The sequence below is a fragment of the Sander vitreus genome, chromosome 9 (genome assembly GCF_031162955.1).
Source record: "Sander vitreus isolate 19-12246 chromosome 9, sanVit1, whole genome shotgun sequence".
Classification (NCBI taxonomy): domain Eukaryota; kingdom Metazoa; phylum Chordata; class Actinopteri; order Perciformes; family Percidae; genus Sander; species Sander vitreus.
Window position 1 is genome coordinate 16,304,681 of NC_135863.1, and position 22,588 is coordinate 16,327,268.

Below are 22,588 nucleotides of genomic sequence, written 5' to 3' on the forward strand. Positions count from 1 at the left end.
TTGTTTGATTATTAAACTCTGATCATTTTCTCCTGTTATTAAATTAATAATAGAGACAACAAACTAATAAACAATAAACTAATGACGTCAGCTACAGGCGCTCAACGATTTGATTGGTGGAACACTTCTGAGAGCACAGTTTAACTTCCGTGTCACACAGCTAAAACATGGCGGTGAGTTCGTTTGGTTTGCGCTTTCATTCAAACATCTTTTTACCTTTGTACCCATTAACATTCTCATGGGCATCTTTAGCCAGTAATTGTTTGTTCCCAACATGACCCGAGACGTAGAAGAGATATTCGAAAGTACCGTGGAGTTTTTCTTACATTTGCTAACTTGGCTAGCCACCAAAGCTAACCTCAGGCTAAGTGTTTGTGTGAGGCTACCTTACATGTGACTTACAAACAAGTGTGCCTTTGTTCTGTGTAGGATAAAGAAAAGAAGAAAAAGGAGAGCATCTTCGACTTGTCAAAATACATCGACAAGCCGATTCGTGTGAAGTTTCAAGGAGGACGAGAAGGTAGGTGGCTTTATCCTTAAGATAATAAGCTAACTTAATGCTAACATATTTAGCCGGTTGAAACGGTAACGTTAGCTACATATTTGGGCATCTTTCCCTCGAAGTCATTGAATTGATACGGCCTAATGCAAACTTTACTCGGTGTATTTCCCTCTCAGCCAGCGGTGTCCTGAAGGGTTTTGATCCTCTGCTGAACCTGGTGCTGGATGGCACAATCGAGTACATGCGTGGTAAGTCACAAACTCTGCAGGAGATTTTTTAAGAAATCTAAAAAAAAGTGTCAATTTGGGCTCATGAGTGAGCTGAATGCGACAAAGAAACATTGTCATGGGAAATGTCATTATGTGCAACATGACACTGTAAATTTGTTCTTCTCCAACTGGCAAAATATACTGCAAAAGGAAACCGTATGCAGAGATATGTCGGACTGGGAGAAAACAAATATTCATAGACAGTACTAGACTCCACCAATGTGTATAACCTGGTGGCTGCATCTCATGACCCTTATTTGATAGCTCCTCGGCTGAACTGGAAGTTGTTCTGCCTCTCCTCAGTAAAGGCTGTCTCAAAGCTCTTATTTCTGCCCCCGAGGACCGAGGTGCGAGCATTGAGGAGGGATCATCGAGGAGCTATAGGCGAGGATACACGAGAGCAGCCTTCCCGGAAACCGTGCAGCTGAAGGAGTTGCTAACTCCGCCAATACAGCTGACGAATAAATGTGACGCTTCAGAGGACAGGACGTCTCATCCCTCTAAATACACATTTCCTCGTTGCCTCTCTCCTCCCATGATTTCCTCGCGTCTCTCCTGTGACTCCTCAGTCTCTTCGAGGAAGGAGGCAGGTGGAGGAGGCAATTTAAGCTACATGAGAAGCACCTTGTGTCCGCTTTGATTTGTTTCCATTTCCCTCAACGTGAAACCAAACTAGTCATCAGTGCCCTGTCATTGACCTAAATTATGCACTAATCCCATCCAATGAGGGCTGCCCGACAGAAAACGCTATTTCAAAGGGTAAACGGACAGATGACACCAACTGTAATATCTAAACTCTGGAATAGTAATATGGATGATCAAGAATGGCGTCATATGTCACTGCTGTGTCCAGTAGGGCTGCATGATATGAGGAAAATATGCGATTATGTTGAATATTACGATAACGATATTACTTGCGATACATCAACAGATATTAAAGTGAAAAGTTTCCAACATTCTTTTATTGAACATTAATTTGAATATAAAAGGCACCAAAAAAGAGTGATTGTTACATTTTTAAAGTGCAGTTTTCTACTAATTTTCTTTCAACGAACACAAAAATCGGAGTTTATTTCACAATATGCATCTTGTAATGGTTGATATTGCGACGATAAAAAAAAACAATATTGTGCAGCCCTAGTGTCCAGTCTACCAAACAAAAGTAGAAGTGGTTATATGATGCTGTCTCTTTTTCTCTGTCTATTTAGCAGTAAGTCACTTTCAACTCAACATGTTAATTGAAGTCGCCTGGTTATGGACCATGAAACCTTTAACTGTTATCATCCACTGCCCTATTTACAGGGTTTCATTTCAAAATGTATTTATTAGTTATGGATGGTTGAAGCCTTATGGAGGTTCTGGTGGCTCACAGATCTTTTAGCAGGCAAGTCTCAAGACCGAAAGGACCGAAGCACTACTAACACCTCGCTTAGTCATCGTTTAAAGTGGGTTTACGCCTACATTTTAATTTAAATTATGACAAGCAGTAGCAATTTGAAGTAATGCTGATATTTTATAACTTTATAGTTTGTGGTCAGTATATAGTTCAGTTCGTCTGGGAATTTCATCTGCTTGGTGAGGGAAATGGCTGATTGATGTGTGTTTTTTGTTTTTTTTTAAATCAGATTGTACACACGGGGCTCTTCTCGTGGGGGCAGAACAACTTCTGGTTCTGCAGAGGAGCTCTCAAATAAGAGACATGAGATGTTTGTTACGGATCTATTTTAAGGGACGTAGTTTTCTTCTGAACAAAGTTTACATTCAGTGTTACCAAATTGATTCTCTTCCTCCATAAAACGTTTGCAAAGATATTTTGAAACCTGCATTGTTTAAGTACTACCAGACTGCAATACCTTTTCTGGTGCATTGCTGCGTTTGTTGGCACTTTACTGCCACCTGTAGATAAGTGGAATAGTGTGAAAAGTTTGGCAAGACTGCATTGTGTCATCCATGTGCACATGTACATTCTCGTGTGAATGAGACTGAACTGAAACCCATATGTCTGAGCCTTGCTCTGTAGTGTTTCACCCAGGCCCCATTGGAAAATAAGGGTCTCAATGGGCCCCAAGTTTTAAATGAAGGTTTGAAATGAAAGTAGCGCTACTAGTAGTCAAAAACATTTTTTTAATTAATTTTTTTATAACTAAGAACACATTCATTCAAATTAATCTTCACTTATGTGACCTCCATCCATCTTCATCCGCTTATCCGGGGTCGGGTCGCGGGGGTAGCAGCTCCAGCAGGGGACCCCAAACTTCCCTTTTCCGGGCCACATTAACCAGCTCCGACTGGGGATCCCGAGGCGTTCCCAGGCCAGGTTAGAGATATAATCCCTCCACCTAGTCCTGGGTCTTCCCCGAGGCCTCCTCCCAGCTGGGACGTGCCTGGAACACCTCCCTAGGGAGCGCCCAGGGGGCATCCTTACCAGATGCCCGAACCACCTCAACTGGCTCCTTTCGGCGCAAAGGAGCAGCGGCTCTACTCCGAGCTCCTCACGGATAACTGAGCTTCTCACCCTATCTCTAAGGGAGACGCCAGCTACCCTCCTGAGGAAACCCATTTCGGCCGCTTGTACCCTGGATCTTGTTCTTTCGGTCATGACCCAGCCTTCATGACCATAGGTGAGGGTAGGAACAAAAACTGACCGGTAGATTGAGAGCTTTGCCTTCTGGCTCAGCTCTCTTTTCGTCTAACGGTGCGATAAATTGAATGTAATACCGCACCTGCTGTGCCGATTCTCCGACCAATCTCCCGCTCCATTGTCCCCTCACTCGCGAACAAGACCCCAAGGTACTTGAACTCCTTCACTTGGGGTAAGGACTCATTCCCTAACTGGAGAAGGCACTCCATCGGTTTCCTGCTGAGAACCATGACCTCCGATTTAGAGGTGCTGATCCTCATCCCAGCCCCTTCACACTCGGCTGCGAACCGATCCAGTGAGTGCTGAAGGTCACAGGCCGATGATGCCATCAGGACCACATCATCTGCAAAAAGCAGCGATGAGATCCCCAGCCCACCGAACTGCAACCCCTCTCCACCCCGACTACGCCTCGATATCCTGCCCATAAATACTACAAACAGGATTGGTGACAAAGCGCAGCCCTGGCGGAGGCCAACTCTCACCTGTAAAGTTGAATTATTGTCTGTAACCTTTGTCTATTCTTGTCTATCCAGATCCAGATGACCAGCTGAAGCTGACAGAAGACACCAGGCAGCTGGGGCTGGTGGTCTGTAGAGGAACCTCCGTAGTGCTAATCTGTCCCCAGGACGGCATGGAGGCTATACCAAACCCGTTCATACAGCAACAGGATGGCTAACGCACAGCCTGTCACTCGCTGAGTCACAATCTCGCACGCAAATACAACCATGCACACACTTGAACATTTTGTGGCGTTTTTTTGTTTTCATTTTTCAAAAACATAACGGTAATAATGCGTCCCACAAAGCAAATTTATGTTAAAAATCACAAGTTGACCAGCAAAAGGACACATGAAAGCACTTCACTTTTGTTTCTGTCTGTGGTGTGTGATTTTGCAAAGATTTGAGTTGTAAACAGCCCACAAGTTTGGGAAGTGTAAACAGTACCATTTTCTTTTATCCACAAAAAGAGACTTTTTACTATTCTTTGTTGTTTTTGATAAGAAAATAAAATGTATGTTGAGTGTTAACATTTTGTTCTCCCTCGTTTTTGTACATATTCATGGGTGCATAAGGATTTCCTTCAAAAGTGAATCGTTTGTTCCGTTTAGTTTTATACAAAAGTCTGCATGCTTGGCTCCTAATACCAAAGACGTTTCTGGATCATACTTAACAAATAGCCTACATTATAGGATCTTCCAGTTGAATCACCTCAGCAGGAAGGAGGACCACATGAAGGACTGATGTCTGTGTTCTTCCTTCTAAACCTCACTCAGTTATGTTTGAAATATTTATTTTATTGACATTTTAGATTTGTTTCCAGTAAGGTACAGTGTTTTATTTTATACTTTTCATGCATAAACTTGTGCCCTTGCTAGGGATAAAAATCATAAGTTAGCTGCTGCTAATTTACACCTGCAGATCTTTAATAAATGCACATGCTAATAGGTTGTCATATAAATTTCATAACTGCTTTACTAGTTCAGACCAGTTGAGGGACTTCTTAACCATTAAATGGTAGTCTATGGACAAACTGCTGGATTGACTACAGCTCCATTCTCTTCACGTAGTAGCAGAATTATTTGATTGTGATCGTTGTGTGTGTGTGTGTGTGTGTGTGTGTGTGTGTGTGTGTGTGTGTGTGTGTCCACTGACAAAGAGACATTTGTCATTTGCTCTCACTCTGAAGTGCTTTAAGCAGGGTGGGGGAAATAATGTAAGTAAAGGGATTAAGGCTACCTTTGTTAGGATTGATCCTTTGGGAGGGGATGACAGGAGGGATTATATGTCCGCTATTGCGTCAGAAAAATAGCAAGTAAATGTATTTTTGTTAGAAAAGGATCCAAGTCATTTTAAATGAGCTATTGTTATTAAAACACAGATTATAATTACAATTGAATTGTGCCATTTCTAAAAGAAAACATTTTCTTGTAAACAGAACTAGACTACATTCTGAATTGGCGCTCCGAATTCCACTTAACATATTTAGATTTTTGAGTAAAATATGTTTAAATCATGGAATTGCAAATAAAACTTCACTTCCTCTCTCACTGTCAAAGTAAGTGCAGTAGGTAAACAAACTCGCAGTAAATGCACCTTAACAGCTAAAAACGGTATAATGGTTTGCCAGGTGTTGAGCCCGGGACATGCAGCCAGAATTCCAGGAGGCTTCGCCCCTCCTCTGCTGCTCACGGAGCACGGGCAGACATTTGTAATGCCCTTTTTTGCAGTTCTTTCCTCCAATTTACTGTAGGCCTAATGTGCGTAAAGGAGTAGCCGGTGTTTATTATTTACCTGGAGATTATTGGAGGTGACAGTAAAATGCCTCTGCACATCGGGGTGTAACCAAAGGGATCAACACCGATGGGAGGAGGGTCGCCCGGGGATTTCTGAAGCCGAGCCGACTTTGTAAAGTAAAGTGAAAAGGTGAGCTACCTACGGGACGGACGCGCCACGCCCCTTGGCAGGTGGAACAAATAGCGGACCTCTCCCTTGTCTTCCTCCATCCATGAGTATATACTTGTGTGCGCCAAGTCATGCACTGAGAGCTGCGGGACGTCGTGAATGTTAGTGTTGGGAGGGAAGAGAGAAGAAAGAGGTGAGTGAGTTTACTTCCGAACATATAGCCTTTATTGTTCAATGCTTCACGCTCTGGTGCACCTGGAGTCACCGTGCGTAATTTGCTGGTGCAGGAAATATTCTCACCGAGTCAATTTGTTCATTGAAATCCTGTTGTCTGCAGAATTTCAGAGAAGTTGACTTGTTTTTTTAGTGTGGCCTTTTTCCACATCTGATCTGTGATCGCCAGGCAACATGGCCTCCCTGGTCTCTTTTACGTAGGGCGCGTACATCTCAGCCAGCTCTCCGGAACAGAATCACTGCTTATAATCGACATTTTCTTGGGCATCTAGGTTTTAAATTAGACAATTTGTGTTTCATACATTTCCATTGTTTTGGTCATTTCATTAGTGGGACCTTATTCCTTAATGTTTTTGGAACACCCTTTTCATCATTGTAGAATTTGGTTTGTATGAATTGCAATAAATATTTAGTATTTATAAACTATCAGAGGATATGAACAAACTTTTGTTATTTAAATTTTTTTGTTTTATCTGTTATAATGCAAAGCAGTGGAACACAGTACATATTCATATTGTGATATAAGGTCAAAATTATAAATATGTTCTTACTGATAGCCATCCTGTTGTACAGCCCTACCCATTGCATTAGTACGGTGGCCCTGAAAGGCCACTGCACTGCAGCTCAAGAAAACGCAGGCAAATAAACCACAACACACAACACTAACAAAACGCACGCAAATAAACCACAACACGCAACAATAAGAAAACACACGCAAATAAATCACAACATGCAACATTACGAAAACGCACGCAAATAAACCACAACACGCAACAATAAGAAAACACTTATTAGGAGATAAGGGACACTTTTAAGTGATGCACACATCTGGCATGCTTGCAAGGGGGTAAGCCAGCAAGGGGGTAAGCATCTGTCAACAACCCGTAGATACTATGGCGCTATTTTGATGCTAACAAGCACTCACCCGCCGTTAGCATTCCATTGACTGCCATTCATTTTGACGTCACTTTGACAGCAAATAACTTTACATCTGAAGCGTTTAAAGACTTTATTTGTCCATTGTTTATTTCTAAAGAAACACGACAATGTATAAAAGGCTCCATTACCTTGTACCTCACGTTATGGCTCCGTAGCAGGTGTTTTTGTAAAAATAGGCTAATGATTGTGGCATAACCAAGCGACTTACTGTCGCATAGTAGAGGAATTACCGTATAGTACAGGAGAAGCTCGCAGGCAGTTTCGACTTACGTTAGCTGTTAAAGTTTAATTACTAATATTAACTAGCATTTTAGTTAGCAATAATTAGCCTGTGCCATTAGGGGCTTTCTGACCGGATAGTACTTGTACTTTTTAGAGGAAAAGTACACTTCTAAGCAGTTCTAAGAACTACTCTCCCCCAAAATCTTTTTTTCCGTTTGCATTCCCACTGGCCAAGTGGCCATAGGGACTGGTAGGAGGGGTAAGGGAGTGACGCAAGCACTGCAACGGTCTTTGCCGGTGAGCCGCAGGACACGCTTGTGGAGTTTAACTCCGAAAAGACAGTTTACCACAGGTTCCCGGAGACCGGAAAAGTGCTTCTAATATCCTTCACTGGTCTCCGTCCAGAGCAACGGGATCTGTTAGTCCAGTTTATATACTGTCTATGTAAGCCAGCCTCCGCAAAGCCTAGCTCCTATGGAGCCATTTTGTTGCTATCAAGCCGCCGTTAGCATCCTATTGACTGCCATTCATTTTGATGTCACACACCGGAAAAGTGCTTCTAATAAACTTCACTGGTCTCCCTTGAAAACAACGGCGTCACTGTGTCCATTTCTTTAACTGTCTATGCTTGCTTGCTGCAGTTTGACGTCTTAACTCAGATATCCGTCAGTGGTGTTGGGAAATTAGCTAAAATGTAAGTATTTTGGGCTTTTTCATTTCATTTCATTGACATTGTATGATTCTGATATTAACTATTGCAGACATCTGCTGTTAAACTAGCGATAGCCTTTTGCTTATTGTAGTTAGCCTTTTGCTAACTAACGTTTTGATGTTGTCAAATTGATTAAGATAATTTCTTAAACTTGTGCTTTGTCTGCTAATTCAATTCCGATATACACACAATTGTGATTTGCTATATTAACTGGATAGATTGATGGACTAGATTCCCATTGCACTCATAACAACAGTATAACGTTAGGTTAAAACCTTTGTGTGGAACAAACTTTGAACTTTTCTTACAATTGGGTTTTGACAGCGACAAGTCAACATGCCTGCTGTCAGTCAGAGGTTTTGTTAGACTTTCTCCTTCATCAATTTGACTGCCAGTCATAAATATTAAGTCATAACATAGTATAACCTTTATTTAATGTTCATATTTTAATGGGAATGAGACAGTGAATTCAGTCACTCAGGGGCTGCTATGTCAGTCAGGACACTTTTTTTACACCTAGAAGATGTGCTGATTTGTTGCTTGAAATGACTAGCTACAACACACTAGAATCTAGACATATTACAATAAATACAACAACAAATCTTCTTTAGGTGAAAAAAACAGGCTGAATCAGTGGGTGTTGTTGAACATCAAAAGACAGAAGTGGACTACTTCTAGCACTTTCTCCTCTTATTTCACTCTGCAGCCAGCACTTTGAAGATCAGCTCATCATAGGTAACATAAGTCAGATCAATAAGGTTCAATAAGAAGAGAGACTTACTTTTCTTTCAATTCATAAAACAGATAAGAATCACTATTAAGAAATGCTTTTTATTTAGTGTAAGTCAAATGTGAGAACTGTGTCATACACTCAGCCACAATGTTCAGAGGAAATGTCTGTGTATTATAATGTATATAATAAGTGAATACACAATGGTCCTGCACTGAAGCAAACCTCCATACACCTGGTCTGACAAGCTGGTATGTATGTGATGCATTGCCATCTTTCAAGTCTTCATTAAATTGTCTTGCTTTAACAGGAAAGCTATCCACACGGTGAAAACTGAATGACCACATAAGGAAAACCTGAAGATTGCAGCGTTGGGTGCCGACCTTCTGGGTGTGGAGAAGGAAGACAACGTGGACATCATCCTCTGTTCTCAAAAGACTTATGAAGATGATACTACCATCACAATACAGTTCAGCTTTTCTGATGTAGACAGACCCATTTTTCATTAGCAGTATATATGGATCACTGAAGGATCACGCTTACTTAGTTATAAGTTCAACTTCTTTTCTGTATAGGGTCTTCTATTGTTATAACTGATGCAAGATAGTCATTGCATATTTTTAAGAATACAGTTTAAAGAACTTGCAGGCTTGAGTTCAAGGATGAAACAAAGTGAAAGTGAAAAGTTTGATTAAATTAGATTAGAAAACATCTGGAACTGCTAGCTGGATGTTTACCTGAGAGAAAATCTCCTGCAATATATGTGTACTGTAACCATCTAAATCTTTACTCTTAAATTACACTATCCTGTTGGTATATTAAAGCTGATTTTAAAAAGTTGTATTATTAGCTGCGAAATAATTATATTTAAAGAATGCAATAAATATGAGCCATTGGGAAGGTTTTTGTCAACTGACTACTCCTGATTTTACAGATTTGCCACATGCCTTGTAAAATACAACACTGAAGTGAATTGTTTTGTGGTTCAGCACATTTGATACGTACATTTGATACAAGTCATCTCTCTTCTAATCCTTAATGTTAAGGGACATGTTCTAATGTCACATTTGTGTATAGGTTATTTTGCATGCAAGAAGTATAAGATGACATTGAGTATGGCCTTTTCTTGAATAATTTACATTCTGACAAACAAAATTATCATTATAGTATTCCTATGATTTGATTATTGTACATAATGACTTTAAACATATGTACCAAAACTGACCTAGAGCAACAAATAAATAAATGACTTTATTGCACATATTTAAGGATATAAATACACAGAGGTGGTTGTGGTCTATTTGCGTGCATTTTCTTATTGTTTTGTGTTGTGGTTTATTTGCGCGTGTTTTCTTTATGTTGCGTGTTGTGGTTTATTTGCGCGTGTTTTCTTTATGTTGCGTGTTGTGGTTTATTTGCGCGTGTTTTCTTTATGTTGCGTGTTGTGGTTTATTTGCGTGTGTTTTCTTATTGTTGCGTGTTGTGGTTTATTTGCGCGTGTTTTCTTTATGTTGCGTGTTGTGGTCTATTTGCGCGTGTTTTCTTTATGTTGCGTGTTGTGGTTTATTTGCGCATGCTTTCTTTATGTTGCGTGTTGTGGTCTATTTGCGCGTGTTTTCTTTATGTTGCGTGTCGTGTTCTATTTGCGTGTGTTTTCTTATTGTTGCGTGTTGTGGTTTATTTGCGCGTTTTCTTTATGTTGCGTGTTGTGGTCTATTTGCGTGTGTTTTCTTATTGTTGCGTGTTGTGGTCTATTTGCGTGCGTTTTATTAATGTTGCGTGTTGTGGTTTATATGTGTGCGTTTTCTTATTGTTGCATGTTGAGGTTTATTTGCATGCATTTTCTTATTGTTGCACGTTGTTTTATTTGCGTGCGTTTTCTTATTGTTGCATGTTGTGATTTATTTGCGTGCGTTTTTTCAATGTTGCATGCTGTGGTTTATTTGCGTGCGTTTTATTAATGTTGCGTGTCGTGATCTTTTTGCATGCATTTTCTTAATGTTGCGTGTCGTGATCTATTTGCGTGCGTTTTCTTAAGTTGCAGTGCAGTGGCCTTTCAGGGCCACCGTACTTTAGTCTATAATGCTTCTATAACAACTCAGTCTAATGTTATTTTACAGAGTCTTAAATATTGTCACTGTATTTTTTACCAGGACTGGATCATTTTGTCTGTCAGGGCATTATGATACTGGGTACATTGGCATGTGAGTTGTGAGGCTGTTGTTGCTGTGAATCCAACATGGAGGTGAAGAAGGATGGAGGAGTGCCATGGTCATCTCCAGGAGCCTCCTCTTCTCCCTCCAACCGTGTCTGCTACAGGAGCACCCTCACAGCCTTCCTCCTCCTTTTCCTCATTATCGGGATCTTTGTAGGCCTGGTTATTGGTGAGTGCCACATTCACCACACAATTGCATACTTAAACATATATTATACAGGTGTAACACTTTATGAGCTATTTAGACTACTGTCAAACACAATTTCTAAACTTTATTATTTTGTGAAGCCATCTGTAAGAATGAACCATTTCTACTCTGTCGGTGCCAGCCTACCTGGTTCAGGAGCAGCATTATTTTATGGAGACGGTGGAGTTGAAAGGTCTGAAGTATGATCCAGTTCTGCAGAATGAGAACTCTGGTTTCTTCATAGTACTGACCACAGTTTTAAAGTCCAAGGTAAGAGCAGACTGTCGCCGTGTTAAGAGTCCAATATTTTCTTCTTTTTTGTAAAGTGTTAAATTGTGCATTTTTCCTTTCTTACAGATTAAAAATGTCTTCACTGCCTCGTCAATATCACATCACTATGTTGATTGGAATGTTGTTGCCTATGGGTGAGTGAAAGCTGAACTCAGGTAGATGATTTACTCCAAGCGAAACAGCATCCAACAAACAACATTGTCTGTTTCTTCCCAGTAACGTTAGTGGTGATGTGATGGCAACATTCACACTGGTCTTCAGTGTGTCCAGGATCCAGCAGTATTCAGACAACTCTGTTCAGGACCTGCTGAGAGCAGGACTCAGCTCAGTAATGCACGGGAAACCACTGAAGGTGCCAGAATTTGGAGAGATCAACGCTATCATCTTACTGGGTAGTAAAACTACACTGTCATCAGTTGACTGTCTGTGGCCCTACAAGTGGATGTGTGTAGTGGGAGTGACACAAACAGGCCACAGCTGTGTGATGCATTGTGTCAGGGCTTCCACAGTCCTCATAGTATCTAATGTTTGTATCATTCCCAGGAGCCAGTGGGAAGTCATTTTATGCTATTGGAGATGAGTTGACAGGTGAGTAAATATGTAGACCCATGTTAAAGTGTGCCTGGAAATAACCTTCCAGCATATGTTTACAGCATATTGTAACTTGTTAATCACAGACAAATGTGCTTGTCTGGGATTCTTATATATATATATTTTTAAGTTTAGAGTTTATAGTTTAAAGAGCTGGTTTCTCTCTTTTCTGTGACTTTGATAATTTATTCAGACCTTAAAAAACACTCCTACGCTGCCCATACTGGCCTTGAAGAGATCTCTTCATTACTCAATTCCAAGGTATGAGGGGGTGAACAAAATCCACAGTCCTCGTTCTGTGCAAAAATGCATTCTAAAGTTGATGTGAAGCTAATATGAAGCTAACTAAACTCAAAAAGCCTCTTAGGAGCTTTGGCTGAACTTTGAGGTATATTTTTGTATGTATTAGGGAGCACTGTGAATTTTCTTCCCCATCTCTCACGTTAGAATCACTTTAGGAATGGATTTCTTTATGCAGTATGAACAGGAGGAATCATTACAGTGACCAATAACTCTTGCAATGTACATATGTGAGTATTGTTTTAAGACAGACACGTGTAAAAAAAAAAAATGAAATAAGATATTAATTGAATTGCACGATAGCACCGACATCCTTCTTGCACCTAAATATGTGAAAACCAATTACACTATAAAGACATTTTCAAATTGTACCTTTTTCTGTAACTCTCATCCTGACATTTTTCTCTCATCTGTTCTCTCCAGCCAGGTGTCCTGACAACACCTTCACTTGTGACAATGGAGAATGTGTCACCAAATTGAATCCAGAGTGTGACTTCATCCCCAACTGTGCAGATGGATCTGATGAAGCTCATTGTGGTGAATGACTTAAAACAACCTCCTTTTAAGCCTTGAATTTTTATTTTTTTCAGTTGTTCTTGGTAAATAAGAATATACTGGCACTGACAGGTCACATTGTAAATATGAGGTTAGTGACGTGTAAGAAAAAAAACATCACTGCTTCATCTCCATCTTGACCGCATCATCCAACTTTTCCCCTCAGCCTGTGGTACACGCCCCGCTATGGGGAATCGCGTGGTGGGTGGTGCAGATGCTCGGCAAGGGGAGCTGCCATGGCAGGTCAGTCTTAGGCTCAATGGACAACACTCATGTGGAGCCTCCATCATCAACGAACGGTGGCTGGTCAGTGCGGCACATTGCTTTGAAAGGTAGGCATTATTTCCAAGTCACTGAGGAGCTATTTATGAATCTGCCAGGCAGTGACATTACCTGCACTTGCTACAACAGCTTTTTAATATCAAGGGACAAACAATTTGCAAAAATTGCAAAATTAAATATTTTGTTATTTCTTTCATTTCTGTTTCCAGGAACAACGACCCCAGAGAGTGGACGGCCCTCGTAGGGGCCAGACTTATGAGCGGTGAGGAGTCTGAGTCCACAACGATTAAGATCAAGTCACTGGTTGTGTTCCCAGACTACAACCCTACGACTACTGACAGCGATGTTACAGTGCTGGAGCTGGAGACCCCTCTCACCTTCAGCTCTTACATCCAGCCCGTCTGCCTGCCCTCCCCGTCTCATGTGTTTGCCCCCGGACAGAGCTGCATGGTGTCAGGGTGGGGCGCACTAGACCAGTTAAGGAGTGAGTCAGCCTGCAGGAGTTCACCTCAAAACATCAACAGATGAAAGATTTAAAGTGAAAAGGAGCTCCTTTTTTGCTACCCAATACTATGATGCCAATAGTTTTTTAATATTTTGGGAATGACTCTCAGGCGATATTGTCCTATAAGATTATAAAGAAAAACAAATAATTTAAAATGTGGATACGATAACTAAACAGGGCAATTGAGGCATGAGTAATTCAGTTCACTTGTGCTCTTCTGTCATTCAGTTGATTTGCCAACCAAACTGCAGAAGGCGGTGGTGAAAATCATCGACTCCGAAGTGTGCAATCAATCATCTGTGTACAGAGGAGCTGTTTCTGACAACATGATGTGTGCTGGATTCCTGGAGGGCAAGGTGGACTCATGTCAGGTCAGTGCTGTTTCACTTGGTGCACATAATGCGGCTACAATAGCACAAGCTATCCGCTTACATTTTCTTACAATTCTTTCTTGTCTCGGGGCAAAGTTTGTATACATACACTGATGATCTTGAAACTATAAGCAGGGTCAAAACTGTATGTTAACACTGGTTCCACCCTAAAAATAGAGGCCTGTGGGCTGTTGCTGTTATTTTCATCTCCACTTAACATGATATGTGCTGTTAATATTACAGAGGAATACAGGGCTTCCCCCCCCCAGTCAAGGCTCAGTCCAGCTCCCATTACAGCTCAATCGTTTTAAATCACCTGGACACAATTCAGATTAAACTCATTTATTCAACACATCATATGGCGAAAACAAGTAAAAGTATACAGAACTGAAAGAATGCATTCTGACAATTAATTAGTCTAAATACAGAAATTTCCATTTTCCTTCCTCAGCAACCCCAAAGCTGGTATTGATTTGGTACCCTGCTTATAAAAATGTCATATGCACTTACATGAAGATTTGAAACTTCATAGGGTCATTTGATTCTCTTAACAAGGTTCAATTTATTCATCCATAAAACCATGGAAGTTACTGTGCTCCCATCCTAATTAACCAACATTGATTATCTGACAGTAACCTGAAACAGGAAAGTCACCAAAATGACACTAACAAGTTTTTCACAGGGCAACAGCAGTTAGATTTAATTAGAGGTCTTGTGTTTTCCCTGAAGGGTGACTCTGGAGGGCCTCTGGTGTGTGAGGGTGCCCCAGGGAGGTTCTTCCTGGCTGGGGTGGTGAGTTGGGGTGTGGGCTGTGCCCAGATCAACCGGCCTGGGGTTTATTCCCGCGTCACCAGGCTCCGCAACTGGATTCTAAGCTATGCAGATCCCAGCTTGGTCCATGGTTACTCCCAGCATGTTCCCACTGTGCCAGTTACTGTGACAGGAGGAAGCTCTAAAAATCAGCCAGTATCCAGGCCCATAGCCATGGATGGGTTATCTGCACCAACACTACCTGGTAATGTCATACTGAAAGCAGCTTGATTTATTGGTCACTCATTCATCAGTTACCACGAGAAACACAATTAAGTCAGTCATGTAGTGTAGTGTGTATAGTCTCATGTTACATGATCTGTCCAACATGTCTTCCAGTCTTCAACTGCAGTGGAGACTTCCAGTGTAGCTCCACCTCCTGCATCAGCAAGGCCAACCCAGAGTGTGACGGCGTCCCAGACTGCCCCAACCAGGCCGACGAAAGAAACTGTGGTAAGTTTATATGTGTGAATAAGTGCACGTATAGGATTTAAAGGACATGCTTCTGATGGGTGTTTTTGTTTCAGACTGTGGCGTACGTCCTGCATTGGGCTCCCACAGGATTGTGGGTGGAGTAACAGCTCGAAGGGGGGAGTGGCCTTGGATTGGCAGTCTCCAGTACCAGAGACTTCATCGCTGTGGCGCCACACTCATTCACAGCAAATGGTTACTCACAGCGGCACACTGCTTGAAAAGGTACTGCTGAACCTAAACTTTACCACAATAATATTTGTTTATATTCCCATTATGTTCAGAAGTGTACTGAGCCAGTCTTCATTTCTAACCCCCAGTGACCCTGGCCCGACTAACTGGGCTGTGAGCCTGGGATCTGTGCTGCGCTCAGGGGTAGGAGCCCTGGTCATCCCTATCCAGAGGGTCGTCATCCACCCGGCCTTCAACAGCACCAACATGGACTATGACGTGGCTCTGTTGGAGCTGGCAGTACCGGCCCCCATGTCTTACACCATCCAGTCTGTCTGTCTCCCCTCACCGGTCCACCGCTTCCTCAAGAATGCAGAGTGCTACATCACAGGCTGGGGATCCATGAGGGAAGGAGGTGAGATATGTAAAATCCCACTGACATCAGGCTCAGTTCTCCAGAAAACATTGAACAATTTCATAATGATGTTACATGCTGTTACAACAAACTAGACAATTGGACGTTACTGTCCACAGAGAATTTGTTGAAAGCAAGGAAACATTGGAGGAGCAAAAGTTTCCACATTATTATGATCCTAAAGACTCAAGAAAACAGACTTGTAATCACCTCTTTTTTTCAATAATCATAAGGGTTTTTGGACTGAGGTAAGCCCTTACAGCTCCATTATCCCACGAACCTTACAATATGATATATGAAACACTATCACATGGTCTGTTCACACAATATTTCTCACTTACCCTTTTGGTATGTAGCCATGAAAAATGGTATATAGCCAAAAAATGACATTTAAAATGCAACAGTGACTTGTCTTTCCAGAAACAATGTTGTAATAAGACTTAGTTTTGGTGAAAATGCACTAAAATTCCCACTATAAAAAATTATAATTTTTTGGTACAGGTTCGTTGACCAACCTGCTGCAGAAAGCTGCAGTGAGCATCATTGACCAGGCAGACTGCCAGCAGTCGTATGGAAACGTGCTGACTCCCAACATGATGTGTGCCGGTTACATGGAGGGAGGCAGGGACACCTGTTTGGTAAGATGCAAGACATTCTACTACGTATATGACACAAATACCTTTTACACAGCATGGAAATGGGCCAGACATCTGGGTGGTACAGTCTTGGCAGCATCTGAGCAGTAAGATTGTGGACCAAGTGCTCAGAGGCTCAGAAGAAATAGGGCCATTGCTCTGATAAATCTTTTTTTACAGTGGATGGTTAACTAGGTCAGAGCTAAGTAAATCTTGCCCTTTGTTCTTTAGAGGTTTCTAGGACTTGTCTTTGGAAAAAGTCAAAGCATATAAATAAATTCATGATTTGGAAATACTTGTCGGATATTAAAATGATGGCGAAAACCAAGTGTTGCTTGTTAAGGAACATTGTAGCACTTATGTGAGAGACGCTTATCTGATGGGAGGGAGTAGACTTTACTTTCCTAAAAATACAGAGTCCCCCTTTTCACCCACTTCCTCTCTGTAATCTTCTTATGTAAGAAAACCCACATGCATTCCTGTCTCGGTCAAAGCACCTGGCATCTCAGCAGCGATCCAAGTGACATTCTCTTTGTACCTTACTCTTCTACTTCCTCTCTCATCCTTAAGCAATTGTTTTATTCTCCTGTACATGCTGGAGACCGAAGTGTATTTAGGTTATTTTAATTTTGGTTCTTTCTGCCCTCTCTCCTCCCATCATCCAGGGAGACTCTGGAGGGCCGCTGACTTGTCGTGAGCTCTCTGGCCAGTGGTTTATTGCTGGAGTGACCAGCTGGGGACATGGATGTGGGCGAATTGGTTTTCCAGGGGTTTACACTCGTGTTACGTCTGTCAGGAAATGGATATCTACATACCTGCCTTTCTGAAGAAGATGATACACTACACACAGTGGATTTTCCTGATACATCTTCAAAAAACTGTACTGTACAAGGACCAAAGTCATGCTAAAAGCCACACTACTGTAGTTTCCACAGTATTTACCTGTGTGACCTACTGGTGCTGTTTCGTAATACTGTGCAATCATCTAAACTGGGACCATCCTCTTTATGCATAATGTACTGAAGAAAGAAGGAGAATACTGAACTGTGGCCTATGGACATTCTGCTAGCACATGCATGATTGAAAGTATTTATTTACTTTATTTATTTACATTACTGGTTAACTTACTGTACATGGTGGTATTTTTTCCATTTTGTGTGGGGTTCAGAATATATGTGGTTCATTTATGGGTACATTTCCTTGTCTTTTTTGTATCTAATCTTAAAAAAGACAAAGTATAAATTGTTACTGAAAGGTGGGTTTTCTGGGGAAAACAATATAGTTCTGTATGAAAAAGTGGAATCAGCTTTAAAGGAATTTTGACTTGAGCTTAATAAACTCATGGTGAGGTTTCATTGATAGATATACACTCTTTGTGATGAGAGAGACAAGACTGACATTTATTTTTTCATGAAAATCATTCCATTTGCTCTCAATCTCACTCCAAATAATTTGTCCCTCTGTGAACTCAGCATGATAGGGGTAAAAGGATTGTGGTTCCTAGACAAGCTATGCTCATAAAGCTGAGAAAGGTTCAGTACCCTGTGTACAGCAAGGCAGACCCTGCTGAAACAAGCCCACTACTGTGGAGGGCGGCAGATAGGGTGACAACTAGAAAACAGATCAGACAAAACAGTTTTGTTCTCCAGGCGTACTTTGATATCAAACTGTTTAGAGACTTGTGAATGTCAGGTTCACAGTTGTGAAAACACCAAGTTGCTCCTCAAGTCTTCCTTTTGATTTTAAGTAGGTCTTTTAGAGTAAAATCAAGTTAAGGAAAGCCTGTGTTGTCCCCAAAGATCTCCAGTTTTGCTGCTTATTTTTTTAGGCACAAATGTTTAGTCTCTCTCAGAGCATAAACACAATGAAAAGAATTAGCAACATACATGCTGACAGTGTTTTATGGTGCAATTGTTGTGAGTGAGAGACTTAAGTCATGTTTACAGTTATTACAGGTATCCCGTCCCAATTCTACCAGCTCTTAAACACAAGAAACATTCAACCTTAAATTTGATGGCAGGAAGGTGTCAGTGTTTCTATTGAAGCCACGCTGTAGTAAACACATCCTATTAGAATTACTCCAAACAAAAGCCATATTGTTGCAGTTGACTGAATTAAAGACACATTGCAAAACGTACATTTTAATTTTCTAACTGCTTATCCTATTCACACTGGGTTGAAACATATTCCAGCATGCACTACATATGGGATACGCCTTAGACAGGTTACCAGTCAATCACAGGGATAGCACGAACTTACAGACACATTCACACTTATGTTCCCTCCACCGGGCAATTTAGAGTTTCCGATCCTCCTCACCTACATGTATTAAAACATGCAGGTGTAAACTGCAGCTTTTTAAAATGCATGTTTACTTGTTAACCAGAAGCTTAATTATTCATAATTAATTTTGTTGTATGTACTTACAATTACAATAAAGTCAATTCTGAAAAACACAAATAATCAAACTTTGTAACTGAACTGTTCCTCAGAGCAAAATAAAAATGTCCAAAGAGACATTGTTATGGCTAGAGTCCACAGGCTCAGCTTGTCTGTGAGGTATTGTGATGATGATGATGATGTCCTGCTGCCACGACACAACTTTGCCCAGCTCCTGCCTTCAGTGGAAACATTATGCTCTTATTCACTGTGAGCAGCAGCACGAGGATAGGGAAGGGTGAAGAGCAGGACGTTCACATGCGAGCTCTTTCCCTCTGTAATCTGGAGTTGTATGTTCTGGACACAGTGTTCCAGGCATCCATATACCGGTCCATACACATGGCAATACATTTCTGTTAGGACAAAAACAGTGGCATTAACACACTTAATAAATAATACTGAAATTGTGTAACAATTTAACATAAAATTGTGAAAAATGATATATTCAAATAGCTTGTTTTGTCCAACAGACAATCCCTTTACTATCATTAAAATCAAAAGGTTTCAAAGAGAGGCTAGAACCACTGGATTTTTATTTGAAATATGACACATTATTAATAGATTGTTATTACAGATCTGTCAACTGACTAGTCGTTTCAGCTCTAATCGTTTTACATCGCAAAGCAAACTGCTCATTTTGGGAAAATAGGCAGCAAATCTTCACATGAGAATATCATAGATGACCAAATTTACTACTGATTTTCTGTCAATTGATTAATGATTTGAAAGCAAACTGCTTGACATGGCCCAGCGCATACCTGCTCAGAGTTGTCCAGCGTGCTCCCAGGTTTACCTATGCACTTCTTGAAGCATTTGTCTGTCATTCTCTGAAACACAAAGACATCTGTTCGTTTATTATTTTAATTTATTAACGTTACTAACAGCTGACAGTTCACAACCTCACCGGTGATCATTTAGTTGACGTTTTGTAGGCGAAAGCACTCTGAGACGTCTAGAATTAAGATGGTTTAAAAAGGTACATTTGGTTGAAGAGTCAAATGTCTTTGGATGTTTACGCTAACGTTACATTAGCTATGTCAACAGCATTTCAGTGACTAGCTAGCTACTGTTGTTTCTATAAGTCTTATTTCATTAACGTTATTGAATATTAACGACAATATTTTTATGCAACGTTGTGACATGATTCGTAATGGTGATCATACTATCCCCAATAATATTTACTTTATTTAACGTTAGTCTTACACGTACTAAGTTAAGTTTTAGGTTAGTCTTGTTAGCTAAGCAGCTGTGTCCATTGATTTACCTGCAGCAGCTCCTGAGCGTTAGCCACTGCGATCTGGACCTTGACCTGCTCCATGATCGTTCCGGTGTCCACTTTACCACCGGATCCACCTGCTGAGAAGTCTGAACTGAACCCGTCCATTTTTTACCTGAGTCGTTACCGACAACTGTGGCTGTATTGATCTTATTTAAATGCACGTGCGGACAGCTACTGCTAGGTTCGGCTAACGTTAGTTTTCGGTGCCCTTGACAGCGGCGGAACACTGCGTACGTCACTTCCGTAGAAGGGATTCCAACATGGGAAATGTAGTTTTTGGTGAGCGGACACGATTGTGTTACAGTGCAATAAATACACCGCTGCCAAAAACATTCTTCATATATTTAAACGCATGTTTATAATAGTTAGGAGACACAGACGTCTTGTCAGCACATATACACCAGGACCCCAACCCTCCTAACAACACACGTGGACGCAATCACGCATGTTTGCCGCATGGTGGGGATATAGCCTAGGCTAGGCTACTCCACTGAATCACAAATTAAAATGGAGTGAATTAGACTCTTTTGTACCAACAGATACCTATACCAATAACTATTGATAATAGTTCATATTATTATATTATGGTGTTATGAGTTTCTTTTAACATATAATTAAATAGTTGAATGCACACATTGTTGGATTTTGAGTTTTGAGATTTAATAGGCCTACAAAATCAAAATCGACAGACGGCAGATAGATAGATAGATAGATAGATAGATAGATAGATAGATAGATTAACTGATTGCCACAAGGCTTATATAGCCTAGCACATGCAGTCATTGCATTGTTGTAGACCAAGAGTTGGTTGTACAGGTAATGGGGGCCAGTTTAGGACTGTTATGCTTGCTTTAACTTAATAAAAAAATAAATGTAATTATACTTATTTACCAAAAAATATGCAATGACAAGATATGATATACTTTTGTTTTCAAGTTATTTATTGTCATGTGCACAACAAATAGAGAAGCAGTCATTGGCAATGCAATTAGATCTCAGGCTCCCACCAACAATGCTACTACAAAATGTATAAAAAGAAATGCATGTACAAATTGAGTAAAAATTTGAATCTAAGATGTAAAATAGTGCAGAAGTCAAAACATAGCAAAGGGGAAATGTTCATGTATTTGCAAAGCATTACAACAACCATGTATCTCCTCCTCCTGATCCTCCACAGCAGGCTGTGTTGGAAAATAAATTCAATTAAAAAGATGAATAATGTGCATCCACAGTGTATAATTTCAGTCAGAATATTCCATAATCCCTTTATCCATTGCATAATTGGATTGCATTCATGCTCAGTCTGTCATTTCAAGGAAGTTATTGTAAGATTTATGTGACAACTTGCCTTGGTAAATCAGCATTTACTTCAAACTTACTATGTGGAAAGCAGGAGCCAACAACATAAATAGAAAGTCATAAAAACCTCTGCATTCTTTGGTGTTGAGACCTGGGCGTGAGGATGACCCCTTTGAGGACCCCTCTCCTTATGTTTCTGACGCGATGACCTCACTAAGAAGACCACCTGCCTTGAGTGAACAAATATGTGGCACAATGAGTCTGCAGGCAACAATGGAGCGACGGTTACTGTCACTGTCAACAGACACTGTGTGAGTGGCTTGTTGCAATGCTGGGGGCATTAAGGAATAATTGCAAGGGGTCTGATTAGTGGCGTGCCTGCCTAAGAGTAATTAATGACCAGTTACACAATGCTAGCACCCAAACACATGCAAACACACACACATGCACATAAGTCCTCAGACCAGTTTGGCTTCAAGCCATTGGGCTGAATGCGGGGAAGGGAGGGTTGGGTTAAAGTGCAGCAAAATGAATTAACCCTAGATTACAATCATGAGTTCATTAATCTAATCTTCTTAAATTCTTAATCTCCTTTAGGCACACTTGTGTGTACGAAAGCGTTTGGCCCAGTCGGGAGGCTTCAATGAGCACCGGCAACAATTGTTACGAGAATGTGAATTACCCTCAAGCGTGTTTATGGTGTCAAACTTTAAGGTTACACAAGACTCTAGGTGGCTAGGCTTTCAAGTGTAAAAAAAAAGGGGTTGGTGACTTGAGATATGAGCAGCAGTCAAGTTTGAATCCCTTGTGAGGAAACAATGGGTAATAGTGGATAGAAGGAAAGCTGACTGAAAAAAACACACACACATGCTCACATACACACAAACTCAGACAGTTGAGAAACAGCAGCAGCTTTTAATATTTAAAAGCAGCTGCTGAGTGACAGTCAGAGGGAGTGAGAGACAGATAGAGAGGGAGGGGAAACCTGAGCAGTGTGGCAATGACTCAATTTTGAGAGGAAGTAACTGTCACCTTTATTGTTTGAATAAAAATGAGAACTCAAATATTAGAACTACCACTGATCCATTAACTGTTTCAAGTATGTTTGTGGTATTCAGTGT

At 40.8% G+C, this 22,588-nt stretch overlaps 3 protein-coding genes across 3 annotated transcripts; 2 read left to right on the top strand and 1 right to left on the bottom strand.

The window, feature by feature from the left end:
• Positions 1-67: 67 nt before the first annotated feature.
• Positions 68-4,439, top strand: lsm7 (LSM7 homolog, U6 small nuclear RNA and mRNA degradation associated). The gene is made up of 4 exons (XM_078258932.1): positions 68-173; positions 430-520; positions 679-750; positions 3,946-4,439. Exons 1-4 carry the CDS (start codon positions 168-170, stop codon positions 4,086-4,088), a joined length of 312 nt encoding a protein of 103 aa, XP_078115058.1. The 5' UTR covers positions 68-167; the 3' UTR covers positions 4,089-4,439.
• Positions 4,440-10,815: 6,376 nt separating this feature from the next.
• tmprss9 (transmembrane serine protease 9) lies at positions 10,816-18,238 on the top strand. The gene is made up of 15 exons (XM_078258931.1): positions 10,816-11,035; positions 11,196-11,323; positions 11,411-11,478; positions 11,561-11,736; positions 11,888-11,932; positions 12,659-12,772; positions 12,957-13,122; positions 13,282-13,556; positions 13,806-13,948; positions 14,678-14,963; positions 15,098-15,211; positions 15,286-15,454; positions 15,550-15,815; positions 16,317-16,453; positions 17,116-18,238. Exons 1-15 carry the CDS (start codon positions 10,891-10,893, stop codon positions 17,275-17,277), a joined length of 2,394 nt encoding a protein of 797 aa, XP_078115057.1. The 5' UTR covers positions 10,816-10,890; the 3' UTR covers positions 17,278-18,238.
• A 337-nt stretch (positions 18,239-18,575) lies between these two features.
• On the bottom strand, positions 18,576-20,400 carry timm13 (translocase of inner mitochondrial membrane 13 homolog (yeast)). Its single transcript, XM_078258933.1, has 3 exons — positions 20,154-20,400; positions 19,648-19,716; positions 18,576-19,242 (listed from the first exon to the last, which is right to left on the bottom strand). The coding sequence occupies exons 1-3, from the start codon at positions 20,271-20,273 to the stop codon at positions 19,144-19,146; spliced, it is 288 nt and encodes a 95-aa protein (XP_078115059.1). The 5' UTR covers positions 20,274-20,400; the 3' UTR covers positions 18,576-19,143.
• Positions 20,401-22,588: the final 2,188 nt, after the last annotated feature.